Source organism: Lagopus muta, chromosome 5 (assembly GCF_023343835.1).
Source record: "Lagopus muta isolate bLagMut1 chromosome 5, bLagMut1 primary, whole genome shotgun sequence".
Lineage (NCBI taxonomy): Eukaryota > Metazoa > Chordata > Aves > Galliformes > Phasianidae > Lagopus > Lagopus muta.
Genome location: NC_064437.1, coordinates 58,276,872 through 58,296,708, shown reverse-complemented (window position 1 = coordinate 58,296,708; position 19,837 = coordinate 58,276,872). Strand labels below are relative to the sequence as shown.

Genomic DNA, 19,837 nt, shown 5'->3' with positions numbered 1-19,837 from the left:
AGGGAGAGAGACAGATTTGCCTTCTGAGTGAGACTGATCCCTTCTGTCTTAGATACTTTATGGTAAAGATCATAAGCTTCTGCTTGTGTCTCTTTATAGACTGTGAAGGAATCCTACAGAGCTACCTGTTGTCAGGTGAATCATGCTCTAAAAAGTTGAATATTAGTAGGCTATTTATTTGCCAACTATTATGGTTCTCTGCCTCTGATGTTTCTAGTGTGACTTAGTTTTCCAGAGTGAGAAGCACACTTGAAGTGGTCTGCAATGTAGGGAGTGCTTTGCTCTTCACAAACTAAGCCCTAAAGTAGGGAGGTTTGCTGACTGTATAGAATCAGGTGGGATTTTGAGTAGATGAAGTGGATCACAAAACACAAGGATTATCTGGCAGACTGTGTCTATCTCCTCTTCAACACTCTGCAGCTGATGAGATTTCTCTTTTGTTTTTCAGATTTCCAGGTAGAGTACGGGTTTTCATCAATCAACTGACAACGGATTTAAAAGCATCCACTTTCTTTTTAAGTCTGAATTTCTGCTACAGGGAAGGGTTTCTTAAGACATTAACTTTGATTTACCTGCATGTTTAAGCATAATCACCAATGTAGACTCTTAATTGATAAAAAACAGGCACAGTCTCAGATTCCTCCTTCCTTGTACCTCCCCAGAACTGGGTTGAGAAGGCTCAGACCAGTCTGAGATAAAATCCACTGTCTGTTCAAATACGAGTTGCCTGCAATAGTTCTTTCTGGACAGCTGAGGGTGGATTTATCTCCAGCCTGTCTAGTACCAGCCCCAGAGATGCTTTGAAATAATTTTCTGGAGGCAATTTTCTTCCATACCAGGAGCCTTTTTGCCCTGGAATTTATTCTTCAGACAAGATGACTAATCAATATCTTTCTACAGTGCTACCATCACAGATGAGCTATTAAGACACATGCTTGCAAAAATTAACCCTTTTATCCCAAAACCTGTCTAAGTGATTTTTTCCAGAATAGTTTGAGCCTGGCTGGCCCCTCAACACAATCACATTATGAAGTGACAATTTAAGAAAGGTTTTAATGATGTGGATGTATTTGTTAACGATATATCAAAACTGTGATGAATGGAAAGAAAATAAGATTATGGGAGAAGAGAGGAGTTCTTCATGTATTATATTCAAGATGTAATTGAACCTGTGTCAAAACAGTACCTTTTGACAACAGCCCTATCCTTGTTCTTGTTCATAGTCAATATTTTCCACTGTACACACACACACACACACACACACACACACACACACACACACACACAAAAAAAAGCAAACCAACCCAACACCTTGGCTGATGCACTAAGTGACATGAAGGGCAGACAGGCTGCTTATGTGTACTGTTGAGCAAAATCTGAATTTATGCTTCTCTGTATTTGTTCCAGATAAGAGCCTTACTTGATGATTGGGGTTGGGAAGGGCCTGCCATTCTCTCAGGGTCCCCAGGTCCATCCAGCCCCAGTAATGTCAGAAAATGTGGTGGTAGAGAGGGTGGAAGGATGCCTCAGGAAAACATGCTTCTGAGAATTGATTGCCAGTAACCATGGCAATGTCCTGTGTGGTCAGAGTAAGCAATAAGGCTTGAAGGGAGTCTCAGTGCAAATTCACCTTTGTTTTCATCACTTCTTGAGTGCCTTTACCCTCTGTGTGTGTAACCTATGTGTCTGATGTATACCTGTATCTGATGCAGTCCCTTCCGGATGGTCATGTCCCTGGAATGAGAATGGACAGAGGAGTATCTATGCCTAACATGTTGGAGCCAAAGGCAAGTGCAGATGTTATTCAATTTCGTTCAAGATAATGAAGATTTGACTGTGAAATGCAGATAAAATACAGGAGATGTCTTGGTTCCCTTGTTCTTCTTTACCTCATCTCAATCCCTTCTCCCTTTGTGCCAAACCTTTCCCTTTGTTCTGGAATTTGCCTATCCTGGGTATTCATACTCTGGCTGAAGGCAGTCAGTGTGCTCCTTTTGGGTGGAGCAGGCTTTCTCAGAGACACAATGAAGATACTGAAGGGCTCAGTAAATAGCTAGTTCTCTGTCAAGCTTTCAGTAGCCAAAATAGCAGACCACACTTGATTGCAAAGTCTTGGATCTGTTATGTTTGAAAAGTGACACAGGATATTATGGTTCACAACACATGGCTGAGGCTCAACACAGATCTCTGGTTTGAGGCTAATGGTGCCTGAAATCTTTTATAATGCTTAGTTCCCTATATAAGAACTTTGTTACGAGATTTGTTGGGAAAAAGAGGTAATATCAGCTGAATATGAGTTAAGGTATAAATAAAAATGCTTTTGCTGCTGTGTCTAGAGGTGGCTGAGTCAAAAATGAACATAATCTACAGAAAGGCTTCAGCCAGTGCTGTGCTCTAAATCTTGCAACTTTCTCTGTGGCTGGTGAACCTTCTGAGAAATCATGGCTTTCCCAGAGTTGCAAGGATCAGCATTGCTGCAGTTAAGTGAGGAGCTTTATATGCAAACCAGATTACTGCTTGTGCTTCCAGGTGACCCCCAGACAAATTGTAGAAGGCAATAACCTTAGCTTTATGAGCTGAGACCCTAGTGCAGTGTACGTGAACAAATGTTTTTATATACTATGTAAGTATAGACCTTGAGAACATCCCTGACTTCTGAGATTATGCTTTTTATTCCAAATGATTTCTTTTTTCAGTGCAATAGCATTTCTTACAGCCCTCACTGCCATTAATGCATCCTGTTATTTGGAATTTTGTGGTGGGTTACAAATTCTGTCATACTACTAATGATAAAATTTGTGGGAATGTTCATGAGAGTACAGGTCGCTTTCTGTTGATGTTTAAAAAGGTTATGCCAGTCCCTGAGGTTATGCTAAGTGGCAGTTCTGTTCATGTCAATGATCCAACAGTAATTTAAACCTGATCAAGTGGCTACTAGGTGACCTTTAAGGTCTCTTCTAAACCAAGCCATTCTGTGATTCTATGAAGTGAAAAAAGCCAACTCAGTGTCAGCCTGAAACACCTGGGAAGTGAAAATTAGTAAATTTCAGGAAGCCCAAATCTTACCAAGCGGTTCACCAGAAGGGACAGAATTTGTGCATCCTAACACCCCAGACTGAAACATACCTTACTGTGAATACCTGAATATAAAATGTACTTATGACCATAGACCTTGACTTAAACTCTGCCTGTTTAAGTATTTTGAAGAGTTGCATTTCAGTTTCCTTTAATGCTGTATATGGTAGCCATTTCCACTATTGAACATAAACAATGTAATTCAAAGTATAGACTTAATTGTACCATTGTGACAATGTCAGAGTCTCCTAAGAATCCTATCTTAAAGCTGGTATGTAAGCACACATTACTTAAATTATTATTACTTACAATAAACTCCGTGGTGTGTTCATTGGTGCCTGAATCTTATTTATTGCATTTCATTGGGGTAATCGTTTACAATGGAATTAACTTAATTGCTTAGTACTACCCAGAACCTGATTTGGTGGAATTTCTTCTGTTGTTAAAATAATTAATAGAATTTTATTATAAATAAGCTACTTGTCCAGGAGAGTTTTGGTGATTTCATTCAGTGGGCAAGTATCTGGCTAAAACAGTTTTGTTTGCCAGGAATGGTTTTAATCCATATGGTTTTCTGAAATCCTTTCTAAGCATCGTTGTTTCTGTTGCATTAAACTGATCTGAGACCCACTGACTTTAAACACTTTACTTCAAACTCAGAACCTGTACGAGTAGAAGAAAAAGTAAATCATTTATGCATCCAGGAATTAATTGTTGGCAGTAGCTGATTTGTATAAGCTCTGGATGTTATTTGAAATGTAGAGGGAAATCAAGGGAAATGTAATGGGAGATGTACGGGACAGATACTCTTCTGAAGCAGATGAAGATGTGTAAGATGAATATGAATACAAAAACATCTCTTTAGTCCACGTATGTATGTTCTTTAACTGTCCAAACAAGCAAAGAAAATCCTTTGATGAATTTTGTTGAATGCAGTAGCCCCCACTAATGAATATCTTGCTTTTTCAGAGTTACTGTTCCTTCAGATGGACTGTCAGATGTATGTTCATGTATTTTTAAGAGTCCTCTGAATTTGTTTTCTTAGAGCTGTCCGTTTTGGCAACCATCAGCCAGACCAATGAGTGCCAAATCTACGTATCTTAATAATCCCTAAAATTTGTACATTGCTAGATGAGAAAGTATATTGAATAGAGAGAACTCTGTCTTAACAAAGCCAGCTAATATGTTATATGCACTATAAAAATCAGTGTATGCAGAACCTCAAATGTGTGAGGCAGTTTGACTTTGATACTGAACAAGTTCTTGCTTTGTCCAGATTGGCCTGTCTTTCATGCATCTTTCAAAAAAGAAATGCTGTAATTTTCGTTGAAAAGGAAAAAGAATGTTTGCGTGGCTATGAAAATAAGACACGTTGTGTTCTTTTTGTTTTGAAATGTAAATACCTCTCTTTTTTCCCCTTTTTATACATTGTTAACAGATTTTTCCATATGAAATACTCATGGTGACCAACAGAGGGCGAAATAAAATACTAAAAGATGTAGACAGAACCAGGCTGGAGGTAAGAGAAGCAAGTTCCTAAATGCTTTTTCCTGCTGAAGTTGTTTGTTGTTGGACACTTGAAAGCTCAAACACTAACGTGTGGGTCCTTGTTAGACTAACAAGATTTCTCAGCAGTAAATGGTGAAGAAGGAATCAGACGGGGAGGAAGCAGCAGCTTCTCAGCAAGTGGTGCTAGGCCAGGAGTCACACATCTCTGAGCAGGAATGCCTCTGTCCCCCTGCTCCTGGGCAGAGCTGTTCACAGCCCCCTTATTTTTCAAGCAATTATTTTCATACTTGCAAATTGGTAAAAAAGACTGAAGTTGGTCAAGCGTTTCACAGTCATAGGACCCATGTCAGAGTGGGGCAAAGCTTTGTCTGGGCCTGCATCCTTTCTCAGTGAAGTGTCAGTACCAACCACCTTTGAGAATCCAAAGTCTAACTTTCTCTGATTCGTTGGTAAGTGTCAGAGTGACTCATTATGCAAAAACATGAGGATTTAAATCTCTACTAACAAATAAAAGTTGTCCACCAATCTGTGGGTTACACGTAAGCAGCCCAATGAAATTTCTAGCTGGGGGATGTTTAGGTTACTTCTAGTTAATTAATCTTGTGGAGATGCATGAAAGAAGGCATGAAAACTCGGGTGAGTACCCACTGATTTACATTTTTAGATAGCAATCATGTATCTAGCTAATGGAAATTCAAGGTGGTATTATGTTAACACCAGGAGGAGGGACTTTATCTGTCCAGTGCACTCTAGGGCAGAGGAATAACAGAGATAACTCACACAAGACATGTTTCAGTTGTGGTAGAGAAATGTGCTGGGCAGTTAGTCTGGCCAGATGTCTTTCTTAAAGTTTGCAACGTGGCACGTTCAACCTGCAGCCCTTCAACAAAGCTCACCTAAACCCAGAGCCTGCACTTCTCTGTGTGAACAGAGATGACTAGTTAAAGCCTGGAGAGGGGCATGCAAGTGCTATTTCTTTTCTGTTATCTATCACTGCATGTTGGGTAACTTCAGACAACTTGTTTATTCTGTCTTGCTCATTCATCAACTGAAATAGTTCTTCTGATCCCCTTTGTAACCTTTCAGACGAGGTTACAAACAGCAAAATGTTATTGGTGCACTGAGAATCCAGGTTCATTACGACTTGGATACGTGTTTTGGTATTTCATCAAGCTTCTATCGCTAGATCTTGCAGTGGCATCTAGAGTGACATGAAATCCCTTAAGGCACTCCTGTCTCCCATTGCATCTTTTTCAGCTTTGACTGACCATTGCCTTTTCTTCCCCCCCTCTTTTTTTTTTCTTTTTTTAAAGCGTCACTTAGCACCTGAAGTTTTCCAAGAGATATTTGGCATGACGATACAGGAGTTTGACAAGTTACCTCTCTGGAGACGCAACGACATGAAGAAAAAAGCAAAACTCTTTTAATCTCCCTTTAAGCAAACAACTAAAAATGACGTGTAGGATGTTGTATCCTGCAATCCAAACTATTTGGAAGCATCCACTTACCCATCAAAAAGGGAAAACCGCATAGTGGCACCTCTACACACAGCAATTGAACAAGATGAACCTTTGCCCTCCTGCAACACAGGGAGAAAATATCTGGGCTCAGAAACAACAGTGATAATTTTCAGAGGTGTCGGCCTTTTACATGATAAATATACAAGATAGGAAACTTTTCTTCTCCCTCAGTGATATTCCCTTTACTTCTCTCCATAACAAGATGGAACTTTATTGCTAGAGCCAGGAAGTGCCCTTAGGATGCCTTGTAGACTAAAGTAGTTGTAACCACTCCAAGAACTGGAAAAGAAATATATATATATATATATATATAATATATATATATGTATGTGTGTTTGTGTGTGTGCGCACATGTATTTATATCTACTCATCTGTGTATGTATGTGTATATATGTGTATATATGGAGAGAAAGACAGATACTCCATAGTGAAGGAGAAGCCCTTTGTAACACATCCATATGGTCACGTCCAGTCTTTCACACAACTGTTTCTTCACCGGCAGTCTTTTGAAACTGCATCTTTGTGTGATACTATCTGCAGAGGTGGGCACTTTGCTCACCTACATGCATACCAGTTGAATTCTCAGAAAGCAGACTCCTTGTACTTGTATATATTTGCTAGGATGTAGGAAGTGAATTGCTGTGTCTGTTGTCGGTCTTCCCTCTTCCACACTTTCTGCTTGAATTAATAAGGCTGGAGCTTAACCAGTCAAATAATGTAAGATCACCTGAGTAATGGGAATGATGGAGAAGAGTCAGTTTTCTTGTAATTTAGTCCAACAGATGGGTAGCTGAAGGTGGGAATGATAGAGTGAGAAAATGCTTTTTTAAGTGTGCCCTGGTTCACACCCAGAGATTTTGGACAGACTCCTTTCTAGTAATTAATTACTAAGTACAGCTCCTTAGACTGCAGTGGATTTTACATCAGCAGGGAAGGTGGTTCTCTGCAAGTCAACATAAATTATCATCCCTCTTTAGGAGGAATGTTTATGAATTGAAAGGTACCACCAAGGTGCCATGCTCTGCCAATAGAGGCTATCTGATTAAATTGCAGTTGCTGTTGTCAGTATGGCACAGTGCATGGGGCCAAGCATCCCTTTTTAGTTAAAGTAGTTTTTCACTTCTGCTTGGGAAAGAAGGTGCAGCATCTTTTTTTTTTTCCTCTCTTGAAGCTTCAAAGCTCCAGCCTTGGTTATTTTTATTTCCCTTTGTGCCTGACTTGGTTTATGAAGACAGAGAAATCATGCAAGGTGGTTTCTGAGCTGCGTTGAACTTTTTATTGCTTTCAGTCTTCTTCCACTATATTGCAGCTTGAAAAATAACTGCCTATATATATATATATATATATCTTAACTGCTTCTGGGCAGGTCCTATACAGAGAAGGACATGAGCACCAAAGTAACTGAATGAATGCATTGTGGCTGCAGCATCAGCTTTTTCTCTTCTTGATGCTTAACTGCCAATGCAAACTGCACTAATGACCATCTCCTAGTATTGGAGGAAGTCATTTAGGTTCTGTGTCTGTCAAAGAATATCAAGGTTTCATTCTTAATGCAGAAACTTTTGGCACTGGAGACATCAGAACCTTTGTATTTTCTGTTACATTAGACATTAGAGTTAAAATCTGGAAGTCAGGAAGAGGAAACAGTCCCACGTAGTTGTGAGGTTCACTACCACTGTGTTGAGTTCTGTATGTCACCAAATGGCATTTCACCATGAAATGTGCAGGACTGCCCAATCCTGCCCCATCTTTGCTGGTATAGGTGGTCCTGCTGGAGCAGGTCACTGTGGTTCATGTGCTCCATGCTCTGGAGCTAAGTGAATGGTGGGTCCAAGGGGTGTGATTGAGAATGTTCTCACATGCAGACCTGGCAGCATTGTCCCCACTGAACACAGGTCCCCACTGAACACTGTACCACGCAGCTGAGTGTGGCTTGGCTATCTGGACTTCACTGAGATTACAGCAAGGATTGGTTCAACATTTTTTACTTCGTTTTTCAGAACCAGCATCTGAAATGGCTTTAGAGGAACACTGAGAAACAAATGGGAGCGAGGAGCACTGGCAGTTAGAGATGCATTTTTGAGTGATAGCTGAAACCTCATCCATTTTACAGTCATAAGCTTTGTGAGCACTAGTCTCCAAAATTCAGTGTATGTTACCTGCAAATTGTGGCCTTATGTTGAGAACACTTGGATTTGATCATTTAAAGTATTAAAATTCTCTAAACTTTACCAATCCGTATCCTATAGGTGATGCTGCGCTGCTGCCACCCAAACACAGTGGGCTTTGTAGGTATCTCAGGTCACCTTGACAACAGACCTTTCTGATACGAAGACTGCTGTCACAGATGTGAGCTGCCAGCCCTCAGCTTTAGGTTGTTGAACAGTGTATGTGAATATCCTACCCAGTCATTTCAGAGATGACTAAGGCAGGTTGTCTTCTCTCTCCCCTCAAAAAAAAACCAAAAGAGAAAAAAAGAAAAGAACCCATTCCTCCAGCCTTTGAAAAATGACAAGATAATCTGTGTCTGCCTTATCAGCTGAGAATTTAAAGTTGCAGTTGCAGCATGGGTAGGAATGAAGAGAAGCCAGCTTAGATGCTGCAGATACAATTAATCTCCTAAGTGGATTTTTGGGCTGGTGCTGGTTCATATCTTGCTGGTGTGGAGCATAGTCAGTGCTTTACTTCTGATTGAGACCATGAGGGTTTTCTGAGCATTCGTATCATGCCTATGCTTAGTTCCTGTTAACCATCCCAGCCACCTATAAGCAGACGCACCCCAAAGATCTCACACCCTGAATACACTGCAGCCAGCCAGCATGTGTTTTGCAGTGGGCTCTTAGCAGTTGTCACTGCAGCACTTTCCCAACTTTAATCTGCTCTTCCCACCTAATAAAAAGGAAATGCAGCCCTGGGGAGAATTGTCTTTGTAATCAGTGAATCATTTTCCTAGTATCAATCCAGTAGTGTATTGTTTGTTGGGCAGCTCTGCACTGTTAGATGATTCTTTGTAATTCCCCTCTCAATGTTCCCTTGTGGCTGATAAATTTGAATACTGTAATCTAACATAGAGCTTTGTAACTAGACTTTAAATAATTCAGTAAATACTTAAGTGTGTAAGAATATGCCTTAAGTACACACTCAAGTACTTCTGTCTCCTGCAAAGCATCTGAGCTTCTGATGAAGTCCTATCAAACAGTGCTGTCAACAGTCTCTGCTGAGAGGACCGAAAACTGGTTATCTCTTGTTTTTTCCCCTTCTGCTTTAAGAATGATGAGCAAAGACCTGTAAAAATAGGTGTGCAGGATGGAATTACAAAATAACCACACGTGTGCAAAACTGAATTATATACAGATGCAGTTGAGATGCTGTGCAAGAAGTTAACCTGGAATTTCCAACTAGTTGTGTTAAATAGGCAGCCGTAAGTCTGAAATGAAGGCTGTCACTTACAGATGCCTTGTTCTGTGACGTATGGAGTGTGCAGGAGGCAAGGTCACTTTCCCACTTGAGAAAGCAGATTTAGAAATTACTAAACTGTCCATTGTTTCTCAATGAAATTACGTGATCTATTGTGGCCTCTGTTTAGGGAGCTGAATTTTAGCATCTCAACTTTGACAGTGTCCCATCCCAAGTTTCTTTGGGATCCTAAACTGGGATCCTAAACTTTCTGTACAACTGGAAGAGTAATTTCTCGTGAAGCTCACTCACAGAACTTCGTGATTTTCTTTTTGTTACCATTTCACGCTGGTGTCATTTAGGAGACATTTTAGTGGCATAACTCTCAGAAACTTATTTTTGTTCTCAGTTTGGTTAGTAGCCTTTCATTAAACATAGTTTGTGATGCATCGTGCACATAGCTGCAGTGTGCTGTGAAAGGTTAGACTAGGAAAACAGGAAGTTTCTTAATAGCTGCATGTGGAGGCAAGAGAGCTCTGTGGTTCCAGTAATGCTATTAGTCCTGTCAAGACAGATGTCAACTCGCCTTACCAACTTGTCTGGCCCCAAGTCTGTCTGCGCCTAGCACTGAAGTGCCCAAGCTCTCCCTTGCTGCAATTAGTCTGAAACTAGACATGTTTTGAAATGAAATCCCTTTCTGTAAGCCATTGCTGCTCCTGGAGTGTCACTGCCATGTCAGGTAATATCAGTGCATGGAGATGTATGAAGTTCTGGAGGAGGACAGGTAGAATAACTATAGAATCATAGAATATCTCAAATAGGAAGGGATTCACAAGGATAAGCAGCAGGTCAAGGGTGGTGGTCCTTCCCCTGCACTCTGCACTGGTGAGACGTCACCTGGAACACTGTGTCCAGATGTGGGGTCCTCAGTACAGCAGAGACATGGACCTGTTGGAGCACATCCAGAGGAGGGCCATAAAGTGATCCAAGGCAAACACCTCCCCTGCAAGGACAGGCTGAGAGAGCTGGAACTATCTCTGGGGAGGCCTGGGAGCAGCCTTTCAGTACCTAAAGGAGGGGACAGAATCTTTATCAGGGTCTGTTGTAATAGGACCAGAGTTTCAAAGTAAGAGAGGGGAGGTTTAGATTGGGTTTAAGGAAGTTTTTTACAGTAAGGGTGGTGAAGCACTGGAACAGGTTGCCCAGGGAGGTGATGGATCCTCATCCCTGGAGACATTTCAGGTGAGGCTGGACCAGGCACTGAGCACCTGATGGAGCTGTAGATGCCCCGGTTCATTGCAGAGAAGTTGGACCAGGTGACCTTTAAAGATCCCTTCCAACTCAAACAACTCTGACTGTATGATCATCTGGTCCAAGCTTGATTGCTCCAGAGTTTGCTGGAGTGGTGTTTAGCAGACTTAGAAGAAATGCATGCCAGTTTGTATTGCCTATTTCAGACTGTGGAGAAGTCAAGTTTGGAGCACCTGTAGATTATGAGCATCTTTGCTCAAGTCAGTGATAATAACAATGCATAAAACATGCAGGAAGCGAAAAAATCTGCTGATCTGTGCTGAAATACCAGTCATTTCCCAGCAGACTCTTGAGGCTTGGTCCCACAACCCCCTTTCACATTTGCTTAGGCCCAGGTCATGGTCCAGTTCTTTGCCAGCATATCTGCTGGAGTCCAGCATAGTCATAATGTGTAGATGTGGAAGGAGTGATCTTGCCAACACATGGTATGATTTTACACCACTGCTATGGAATGAAGAGCCTTTCTCTTAGTGTAGAAACACTCTTATCGCTGTGGGTCGCAGGACCGTTCTTGCTGGTGAGTTTTTCTTCTGACTTCTCCCACACAACTATTTTGTGCTTGATAAAGTAGAAAACAAAAAATCTGTTACAATGCAAAGATGCTGAGATTTTAGTGAGGCAACTCTGCTGGCAGGAGCTATGTGATGCTGGCAGTTGCATAGAGGGAATAAGTGTTATTAATTTTAATGTGAGCATCAGTGCAGGAAGTGGGAATCTAATTGGCCATTAATGTTGTTTGCCTGTATGCAAAATAAATTATTTGTTGCCCAAAGGGCTTCTAGCAGGGAAATAGATTTCTGCCAATGATTTCCTCAAAAATGCTTGTCCACGTGAAGAGGTGCTCCTTCCACGTGCACCGTGATCCTTCTTTAGAGGTAAAAAGAAATGACTGAAGGCAAGCCGTAACCTGGTATGCCAGAAATGACTGTAGTTAATATGAGTGCTTCTCCCAGGACTTGTAAGGCTGAAGCCCACAGGACCTTGCTCCTAGGCATTAGGAAATGAAGTGTAGAAAGTCTTGAAGAAGCAGAAGCAAATCCCAGCGGTGCCTTACCGGGCTGTGCCTGGCTCCCGTGGGCGCTCTGACAGGTCCCCCAGTGCAAACCCACTGCGGTCAGTGGATTCTCTCACTGATGTCTGCACATTTGGGAGCAGGCAGGCTCTTTTCATCTGTCGAGACCAGAAGAGTCTCAGAGTATCACCATTGGGTCTGTCTTGTCCAGGCAGTGCGACTAGGTCATTGCTGATAACTCTTCCTGTAAGAGGGCCTTACATCTGGGACTTTTTTTTAAGCTTTGGAAACTGAAACTAATTTTTTTCAGAGGTATATTTTATTTTTAAAAGAGTAGATTTTGGTGATAGGATTTTGTTTTTAATTTTTTCTTTTCTCCTCCCTCTGCATGTCAAACAAACCAGCGTTCCAGGGAGGTGTCCCTGTGTTTCCCACTCATCTGTGAGACAGCTCTCTGTGAGTCTCCCTGTAAAAATGAGTCGATGTCTTGTAAGTCTGCTTGTATGCATAATGAACAGTTGAGCTGGGTTGCTGTTCTGTACAATTACTGTTTCAACTGTCATACTGCAAACAGCACATACTGCACTCCTGTGCCACTGTAATCTGCATCACTGTTGTACTCAAGTCAATGAATAAAGTTTGAAGCTTTATTCTTAATTGCTGGGTTCATGTAGTCTCATTTATTTGTGTTTTTTTTTCTTTCATCTTGCAGAGCTGTATCATAGTCTCCTTAGAAAACAGGTTGTGCTCTCAGGAAGGATACAGGTGAGACATAAATGTCCAGACCAAAGCAGATGAACAAAATTGCATGGCTTCAGTAAATAGTTGACCAAACATTCTAGAATGGACAAAAGCTTCTGGTAACTATATTACTAAAATATCTATTCTGCAAACCACATAGGAGTGTTAATGCTGTGTGGTCAGCTGGTGGTTTACAAAGAGCAGAAGTGGCAGCATGGTCAGGTAGGTGATACTGTTGCGTTATCTTCACAGCCTGAATAGCTTCCTTTCTCTGCCTCTGTGAGTTCAGCTAGAATTTTAGTCCCTGATATGATGTTTCCATGTATTAGCATTTTAAATTAGGTGTTTGCCTAACTGCTGTTTACATCTGCCTAGCCTTGTGCTGGGTATAGAAGACAGGGGGAGTTGCCATTACAAGACCTGGGGCCATAAAACATGTCTGGGTGCACTGAATGGCCATGTGTCCAGCAGACCCTGGCAGCAACAGCAGGGTTGGGCACACCCATGGCCTAAGAATAAGGAAATGTTAAGGGACTTTGTTCATTAGTGCACACAGATATGCCCTGGGAAAGGAGCCACGCATACACAGCTCTGGTAGATGACCTGCTGTACATCCCCACTGAATTAGCATGAGCCTCCTGCAGTTATGGGACCTGGAGCAACCAGAGCTGGAGCTTCATTAGGACTGGCCTTTGGGCTTGTTTGTTAAAGGGGATGGGGTGTGCGGTGATGTTACTGTTTGAAGTGAAGCCATTGGGAATCAATCCTAAAAAACTGAGTGGGAAAGAATCGTGCTCCAGGCCATTGATCATCTGAGTGCAGCCCTCAGTTGAGGAGGAGGATCACTGGGTGGTTTGGATTGGAAGGGACTGCGAAGAACATCCATGCCATGGGGAGGAATACCTCCCACCAGATCAGGCTGCCCTGGGCCCCAGCCAGCCTGACCTTGAGCACTTCCAGGGATGGGGCATCCACAGCTTCTCTGGGCAACCTGTACTTCTAGGATCTGTCCACTCACAACCACAGAGACAGAAAAAAAAAAATCAAGTCTCCTTTTCAAATTCACTCATGAAAAATCCACTTCCCAGCTCTCAGCTCCTTCCTTGTAGGAGCAGTTACCATCTGGTGCCAGCCCTAGGACATCTCTGGCCAGCCAGACCATGGAGGTCCCCACCAGCAGCCCCCAGGTTTCTCTTTTCCTTTCTTTCTCTTTTTTATTTTGTTAGACCCATTTTTCCCTGCTCCCCTCCTCCCCACAAATAATGTGAGGTTTATGACCCCTGAGTAATGGCTGAGGAATGCACTGCATCCTACAGCATCCCAAGGCATCTGGCAATGGGAATCTTCACAGCATGTCAAAAACACACAGATAATAGCACTGTAAATAGCTCAGATCAAAACAAGTCAAATGTCAGTGCTAATTTGCTGTCAAGTGTATAGTCCAAGACCACTTCCTCACGCACAAAAAGAAACCCAGTTCCTGAGTGTGGCTTGCTCTGCTGTCACAGAAGCTCTCTCCCCATCTCAAAATGAACAAGAGCAGTTGGGTTTTTTCCCTCGCTGTTTTTCTGTACTTTTTTTGCTGTCCGCTGCTGAGTCTTGAGGCTGGGAAATGAAACTTCAATCTCGCCTGCCATTTTTCTATTGTAAGAAAGGACTCTTGGGAAAGATATTTACTGTTTTCTATGGCTCAGTCAGAGGGCGAGAGAGGAAAGTTGTTCCCATTACAAAGCATTTTTTCACATAAGCTTACTTTTATTTTCTAAGGACTTAGAGATTAAAGAGCCAGCAGCACTGGAACAGGAAGCTCACTGTACGTCCAAAGGTCAGGTGGGTCTCAGACAGCCATGGTTTCCAGTTCTCCTTTATATACACACTGCAAATTGAAATGTACGTCCCAGGCTGGATGTAGCCATGGTAGTGACGGAGGCCCGTGGGCTGGGGGGGAAAGGAGGAGCGAGGCAGTGCAGGGCAGCCCCTCCTCTGGCTGTGGTTTCACAAGCTTAGGATTGGGCTGCTCAGCCAGCCCAAGGTGTTCCCACGCCCTCGCAGCTCCTTCCTGCCATCAGATATGTCAGCAGGACTGTTTGTGGGTCGCTTTCCATGACATGAGGGAACTGATCCTGCTTAGAAAAATATTTATTTTTTATTTTGTTCTGTGCTTTTTTGGTTTTTTTTTTAAATGGAGTCGGTTCCCTGCTTTGACAAACACAGTCGCCTCACAAAACAGTTGTGCTGGCACAAAGAATAGGGTTAGGCACAAGTGGGTGGTGGGGTATGAGAGTGTTAGAGCACAGGGATAATGTGTGCGCCCTATCCTGAGCTCAGTGTCAGAGGGCAGGTGAGGGCCCTCCCTGAGCTCTGCAGCCCATTGGCACAGTCACACTTTCTACTACTAAGCAGTCATTAAGAAAGGTACCATCGTTTCCAAGATCTTTGAGGTTCACTCTACCAGACTTGGATGTATTTGCAAAGCCAAGAGCATTTCACCTGCTGACCCAGGCTGAGCAAGGGAAGCAAAGCTAAACAGACTAAAAACAACACTGTAACACTGTCTTGAATCCTCTGGAGGAGATGGCTGTATCATCACAAGAGTAAGCCAGGGCAAACTGGCACTGTTTGGAGAACCATGGTTCTAATGGGTTATCCTGTTTTCTGGCTGCTGCTGGAGACCAGGACCATGTTCCAGTGCAAAGGGATTTAGTTCCCTTGTCTATTTTTTCCATTTTGATATGCCTCCCCATCTTGTGACTGGACATCAAGTCAGGAGACATAAGTTCAGTGCTTGTAGCTTTCTGAACTTGGACAAGTCACTGACATTTTCTAGGCTTCAGGTTTCCCTTATAATCTCTGTAATCTGTTTTTGCCAAAGAGAGCCACGATGCAGGCCCAGACTCAATCCAGTCTGCAAGGCAGGTTAACCCCAGCCAGGGCTTTTGAGTGAACGGTGCATCAGCAAGTGTGGCCAGAAGCTGTTGCCTACTTCTTCCATTTACCTTGTTAGGCTCCAGTCAATGTGGGGACAATGGAAGCAGGGTCTGTGGGACAGCAGGCTGAGGCTCACATCCTATATGTTAATGTAGAAAGCTCTGAATGTTGTGCATTGTCTTTGCATTACTGTCTCTGCAAGGGGCTTTGCTGAAGTAGAGTCTCCATCCTGTCATGCTGGGTTATGACAACCTTAAGAAGGGTGCAGGGGTGGAAGGAGAAAGGGTTGAGCTCTGAGCCCCATACAGTCTATGCTGGATTAGCATTCAGGCCAGAAGATGAGGCAGGGCCTCTGCTCAGCATGGTTGCCTTGATGGGTGTTACACTGTCTTTGCCTAAACTGGACAGTGCTGCTGAGACACCTCGGGCAAGGTGGTCTCTGCAGAGTAGAACTCTTCTTACTGAAAATCCTGCTTCCCATAATTGTGAGGGGCTGAATGCAAATGAACACTGCATCCTGGGGCAAAATAGTGAGGAAACACCAAAGGGCAAATCAGGTCTGGCAGGAGCAGACTGACTCGGAGGCTGTCTGTTGGAGGTTGGCATACCATACTTGGGAATAGATCCATTACTCATTATCCCATTATTTGGGATATCCCAGCCCCCGTGGCACCAGGTTCTAGAGAGGACCATTGGTTGTAGAACCAATTTTCTGCATGAGGCCACTCAAGCTGCCAGAAGCAGTGCTTTACCTTGGCTGGCTCTTCTGGATGTAGGATATGTACTGCAGAAGAAATAAAATGCAGCTGACTCCATTCAAGGAATTCATTGACACTGATGCTTTGAGGTCTTTATATGAACCGAAGGGATTGCTGTGAAACAGGAGACAAGCCAATAATAAAAACAGGTTTTACAATGAATGAACTGCTGCTGAGAAATGCCTACTTTACAGCCTTGATGCCATGCTGATGTTAAATGACTGCCAGGAGCAAACTCTGCGGTATCTCAGTTAGCTCTTACCCTAATTACCGTTTACAGAGAAGTCCCAGCTAGATGAATGAGGATTGCACTATAAAAGACTTTTAAATAAGATTTATTGATGTTACTACATGAATAATTCTCCTATCAGTGATGCATTTAAGAGTGCAGATACTGGGGGAAGAGGGAAGCCAGATATTCAGAATCATCTAAAACTGCATTTTATTTTTACGTTGTGGCTTTTGCTGTTTTTCCTACATCACCACACCCTGGGGGAAAAAAAAAATAATTGAATCTCCTTGCTGGCCAGGTTTTTGAAAAGAAGAAAAAATGAAGTAGTTGTCAACTTCATTGGAGCCAACAAATGCCACCTCATGAACATGGTCTGCAGTTGTCTGCTTACTGCTTATCACCACTGCTCAGTGCTGGAGGTGCTGCATGCTGATGTGTGCAGGTATTTCAAGCAACCTTCCTTGCTGGTTGAGCTGTGATACGAAGCAGTGCAGTAACAACCACAGTGTTTGGTGGGTAGCCAGTGAGAAATGCAGTGAAAGGCAAGCTGCAAAGAGGCACTGAGAAAAAATCTCTTGCTGTACTTTCCTTACCTGAGAATTGCCCATTAGCAGAAACCTCATCCTGTAGCAGAACCTACACATCTCCTCACCATGTCATCTTCTACTGCACGCTGCTGTGACCTACAAGGATGGCTGCAGCCCTGTGCTCCTTGGGGAAGGGCAGTGAGGGCCTGGAAAAGTGGGACATCGTGGGACACTGCTCCTACCACTTGTATATGGGGTGATGTGCACCATCGCCTGTGGGGCAGCCTGTGGCCACCCCTGTGGCCTGTGCCCCTGAGCCATTCTCAGTGTCATCCCCTCACCCCCTTCCAAAAAATCCATTTCTGGGCACCTGGCCTGCAGTGTGAAACAGCCTTTGTGCGATATTTTGTCAGCTACAAATAATTGAAAAAGGCCTGCATAAAGTCCTAATTGTGCCACAGAACAGGCTCTTCAGTCATCCATCTTCCTATTAAACTTGCGAATTTCAGCTCTTCAGCCCTGTCGGAGTTATTTTCCCCTTCCCCTCCTTCTTCTTTTAAGCTTCTATTTATATTCTCTCAGTTGTCTCTGCCAGAAGATCTCATGTGGATACATTAGGCCTTTTCAAAAGGAAAGTTGGATTACAGCGATTTTTCTCCCCGTAGGACACAACAGCTTCATCCTTCATAACAGAGCAATGCACTATAACTTCATTATGGATGGCATGAAGCTAGCCTATTTAAACAGAATGCTTAATGATAGTCGGGAAGGCAGCAGAAATTCAATTCCACTGGTCTGTGTGGGAAAAGGGAAACTGTGCTTTTGGTATTTTCTGGGGCTGGCTTCTTGATTCTCAATTAAAGTCTCTTTTCACAGGAAAAAAAAGAAAAAAAAGTAAGATTGCACTGGCACAGGTGAGATCTGCTACCTGGTGGTTGCTTCCACTTTGCCAGGTAGTGCGACAGACATGAAGTAATGTTAACAGCTGACCTGGTGTCTGGGTATTGGACTCCTCCATAGTGCCTGATCAGCCCTGGAACAACATGCAGCATGTTGGTGTTCTCCTGCAGGGAATGCAAGTTCTAGGCTTCTTCCTTCTCCACTTCAGCAGCGCTGACCTCCAAAGTGTGCCCTGCTTGTTGACTTTGGCTGGGTGAAAGTGCCTCAGGCTAAGGAGACGGACTGAAGAAAACCTCATTTGGGGAAAATGCCAGAATAAACCGCCTTCTGTGAGCCTACAGTTGACATCAGACCACGAACTGTGGTGATGATGGGGGAGGCTTAAGAAAAACCCCAGCAAAAATGTAGCAAGATGTAGAAATTAGTGTTTTCCCATATTTTGAGAAAACCAAGTAAGTTTTGGTGGGGCCAAACGATGCTAAAAGGTCAGCCCTGTCAAAGTGAGTCCTTCACTGACAGCTTGAGAGTCCACACATTATTTGTGTACTTGGGAGAGGCTGCTCCACATCGGTTTACCAGTAAAATCCACACATGTAGTTGAAGTTTCTAATATTTGAAAGCCATGATATCTCATCCCCTCAAAAACTAAGATAGTGGCTAATTATGTATCAAGAATCTGTATCAGAAACTTTTGGGAAGTTACAGACATGTTCCACTGTGAGCATTATGTGCTGAAATGCATTGTATTGATCCCCAGCAAAGCCAACTGGTGGGAGCATCCCCATATGGAGTTTGGAGGGGAAAACAGTGTTTTTTACTTCTTTTACTGGTATTTAACACTGCAAAAGGAAAGCTGAGGGCTTCCCTAGAGACAAACAAGGATCTGCAATGGAAAATAAGTATAAGGAGGGAATGGCTCTGGGATGGACAAATGCCCAGGCTGTTGAGTACACTGTCCACTCAGCATGTCTCGCACTTGGGCTAGAAGTTAGGTACTGTGTCTGTCAAGGGAGAGCAAGTCATCCATGCTCTCTGTGATTTGTTCTGGAAGCAGTTTGGACTCAACAACTGCAAAGGAAATGTCAGAGAATAGGAAGCCAAGAGAAGCTCATCAAAAAGACATCTGGTCCTGCTGTCCTTAATGGGAAATCTCCCCTTGCTCCAGCCACTCTTCCCAGCCACGCTCTTTTGAAACAGTTAATGTTCAAGAGAATCCAAAACATTGCTGGAATGTATCAGCCTCAAAGCTTTTGTATATCCAAGCAGCTGAACAACTCTGGTTTTGTTTCTGTTAGGGCTGATTTTCTTGCCTTACATTGAGGTGAACATCAGAAATGGCTGGAGAGAAGACAGTAGAGTGACAGCAGTGTAAGGCTGGTTTAAGCTGGGGGAGGATTTGACCATCTCTTCTATGGCCAAAATCATGAGGCACTTCACAGGGAAGCAAGAAGGCCTCAGAGGGGTCACCCATGGACAGGATGGTTGCAGGCCTTCTGAAATGAGGGGTTCATGTCCAGCAGCCTAATCCTATTCCACCACGTGGGTTTGCTTGCAACCACCACGCTATCCCAGCAAGGACCCATCTGCCTCCCTGCTTCTTCTGGCCTCTTCCTCACTGGCTGAGCCCTTCCAGGCTCCCAGTGCTTCCCTGGAAGCAAGGACAGCTCTGATTTGCTGAAAGTACCCATAAATGTTACCTCTGGGGAAAGAAGCTCCTGAGTGCGTAAGCAGGGTTCTTAGCACAGCTCTGCAGTAAAGTCACCTGGCAATGACATTTCCTGCAGCTGGTCTCACGTGGGATGTATTTGATTTGAGGGCCTTTGATTGTATCAGTCAGGACAACGTGTTGTGCAGGTCTGGGAAAAAACAAAAACGTTTAGTGTCACCTATAAATAAAGTAGAGGACTGGGATTGTGCTTCTGCACAAA

At 43.2% G+C, this 19,837-nt stretch overlaps 1 protein-coding gene across 8 annotated transcripts in view; it reads left to right on the top strand.

Moving 5' to 3' along the window:
- The window catches only part of ABLIM1 (actin binding LIM protein 1), a 174,656-nt gene extending 162,493 nt beyond the window's left edge, over nucleotides 1–12,163 (top strand). For 7 of the 8 annotated variants that reach the window (XM_048947026.1, XM_048947029.1, XM_048947023.1 and 4 more), the window contains one exon: nucleotides 449–3,406. In XM_048947026.1, coding sequence (XP_048802983.1) covers nucleotides 449–486 — 38 coding nt within the window. In that variant the 3' untranslated portion in view covers nucleotides 487–3,406. Of the gene's footprint in view, nucleotides 1–448; nucleotides 3,407–4,513; nucleotides 4,595–5,897 lie in introns of those variants that run through there. The other variant, XM_048947030.1, reaches the window with a different exon arrangement.
- Nucleotides 12,164–19,837: the final 7,674 nt, after the last annotated feature.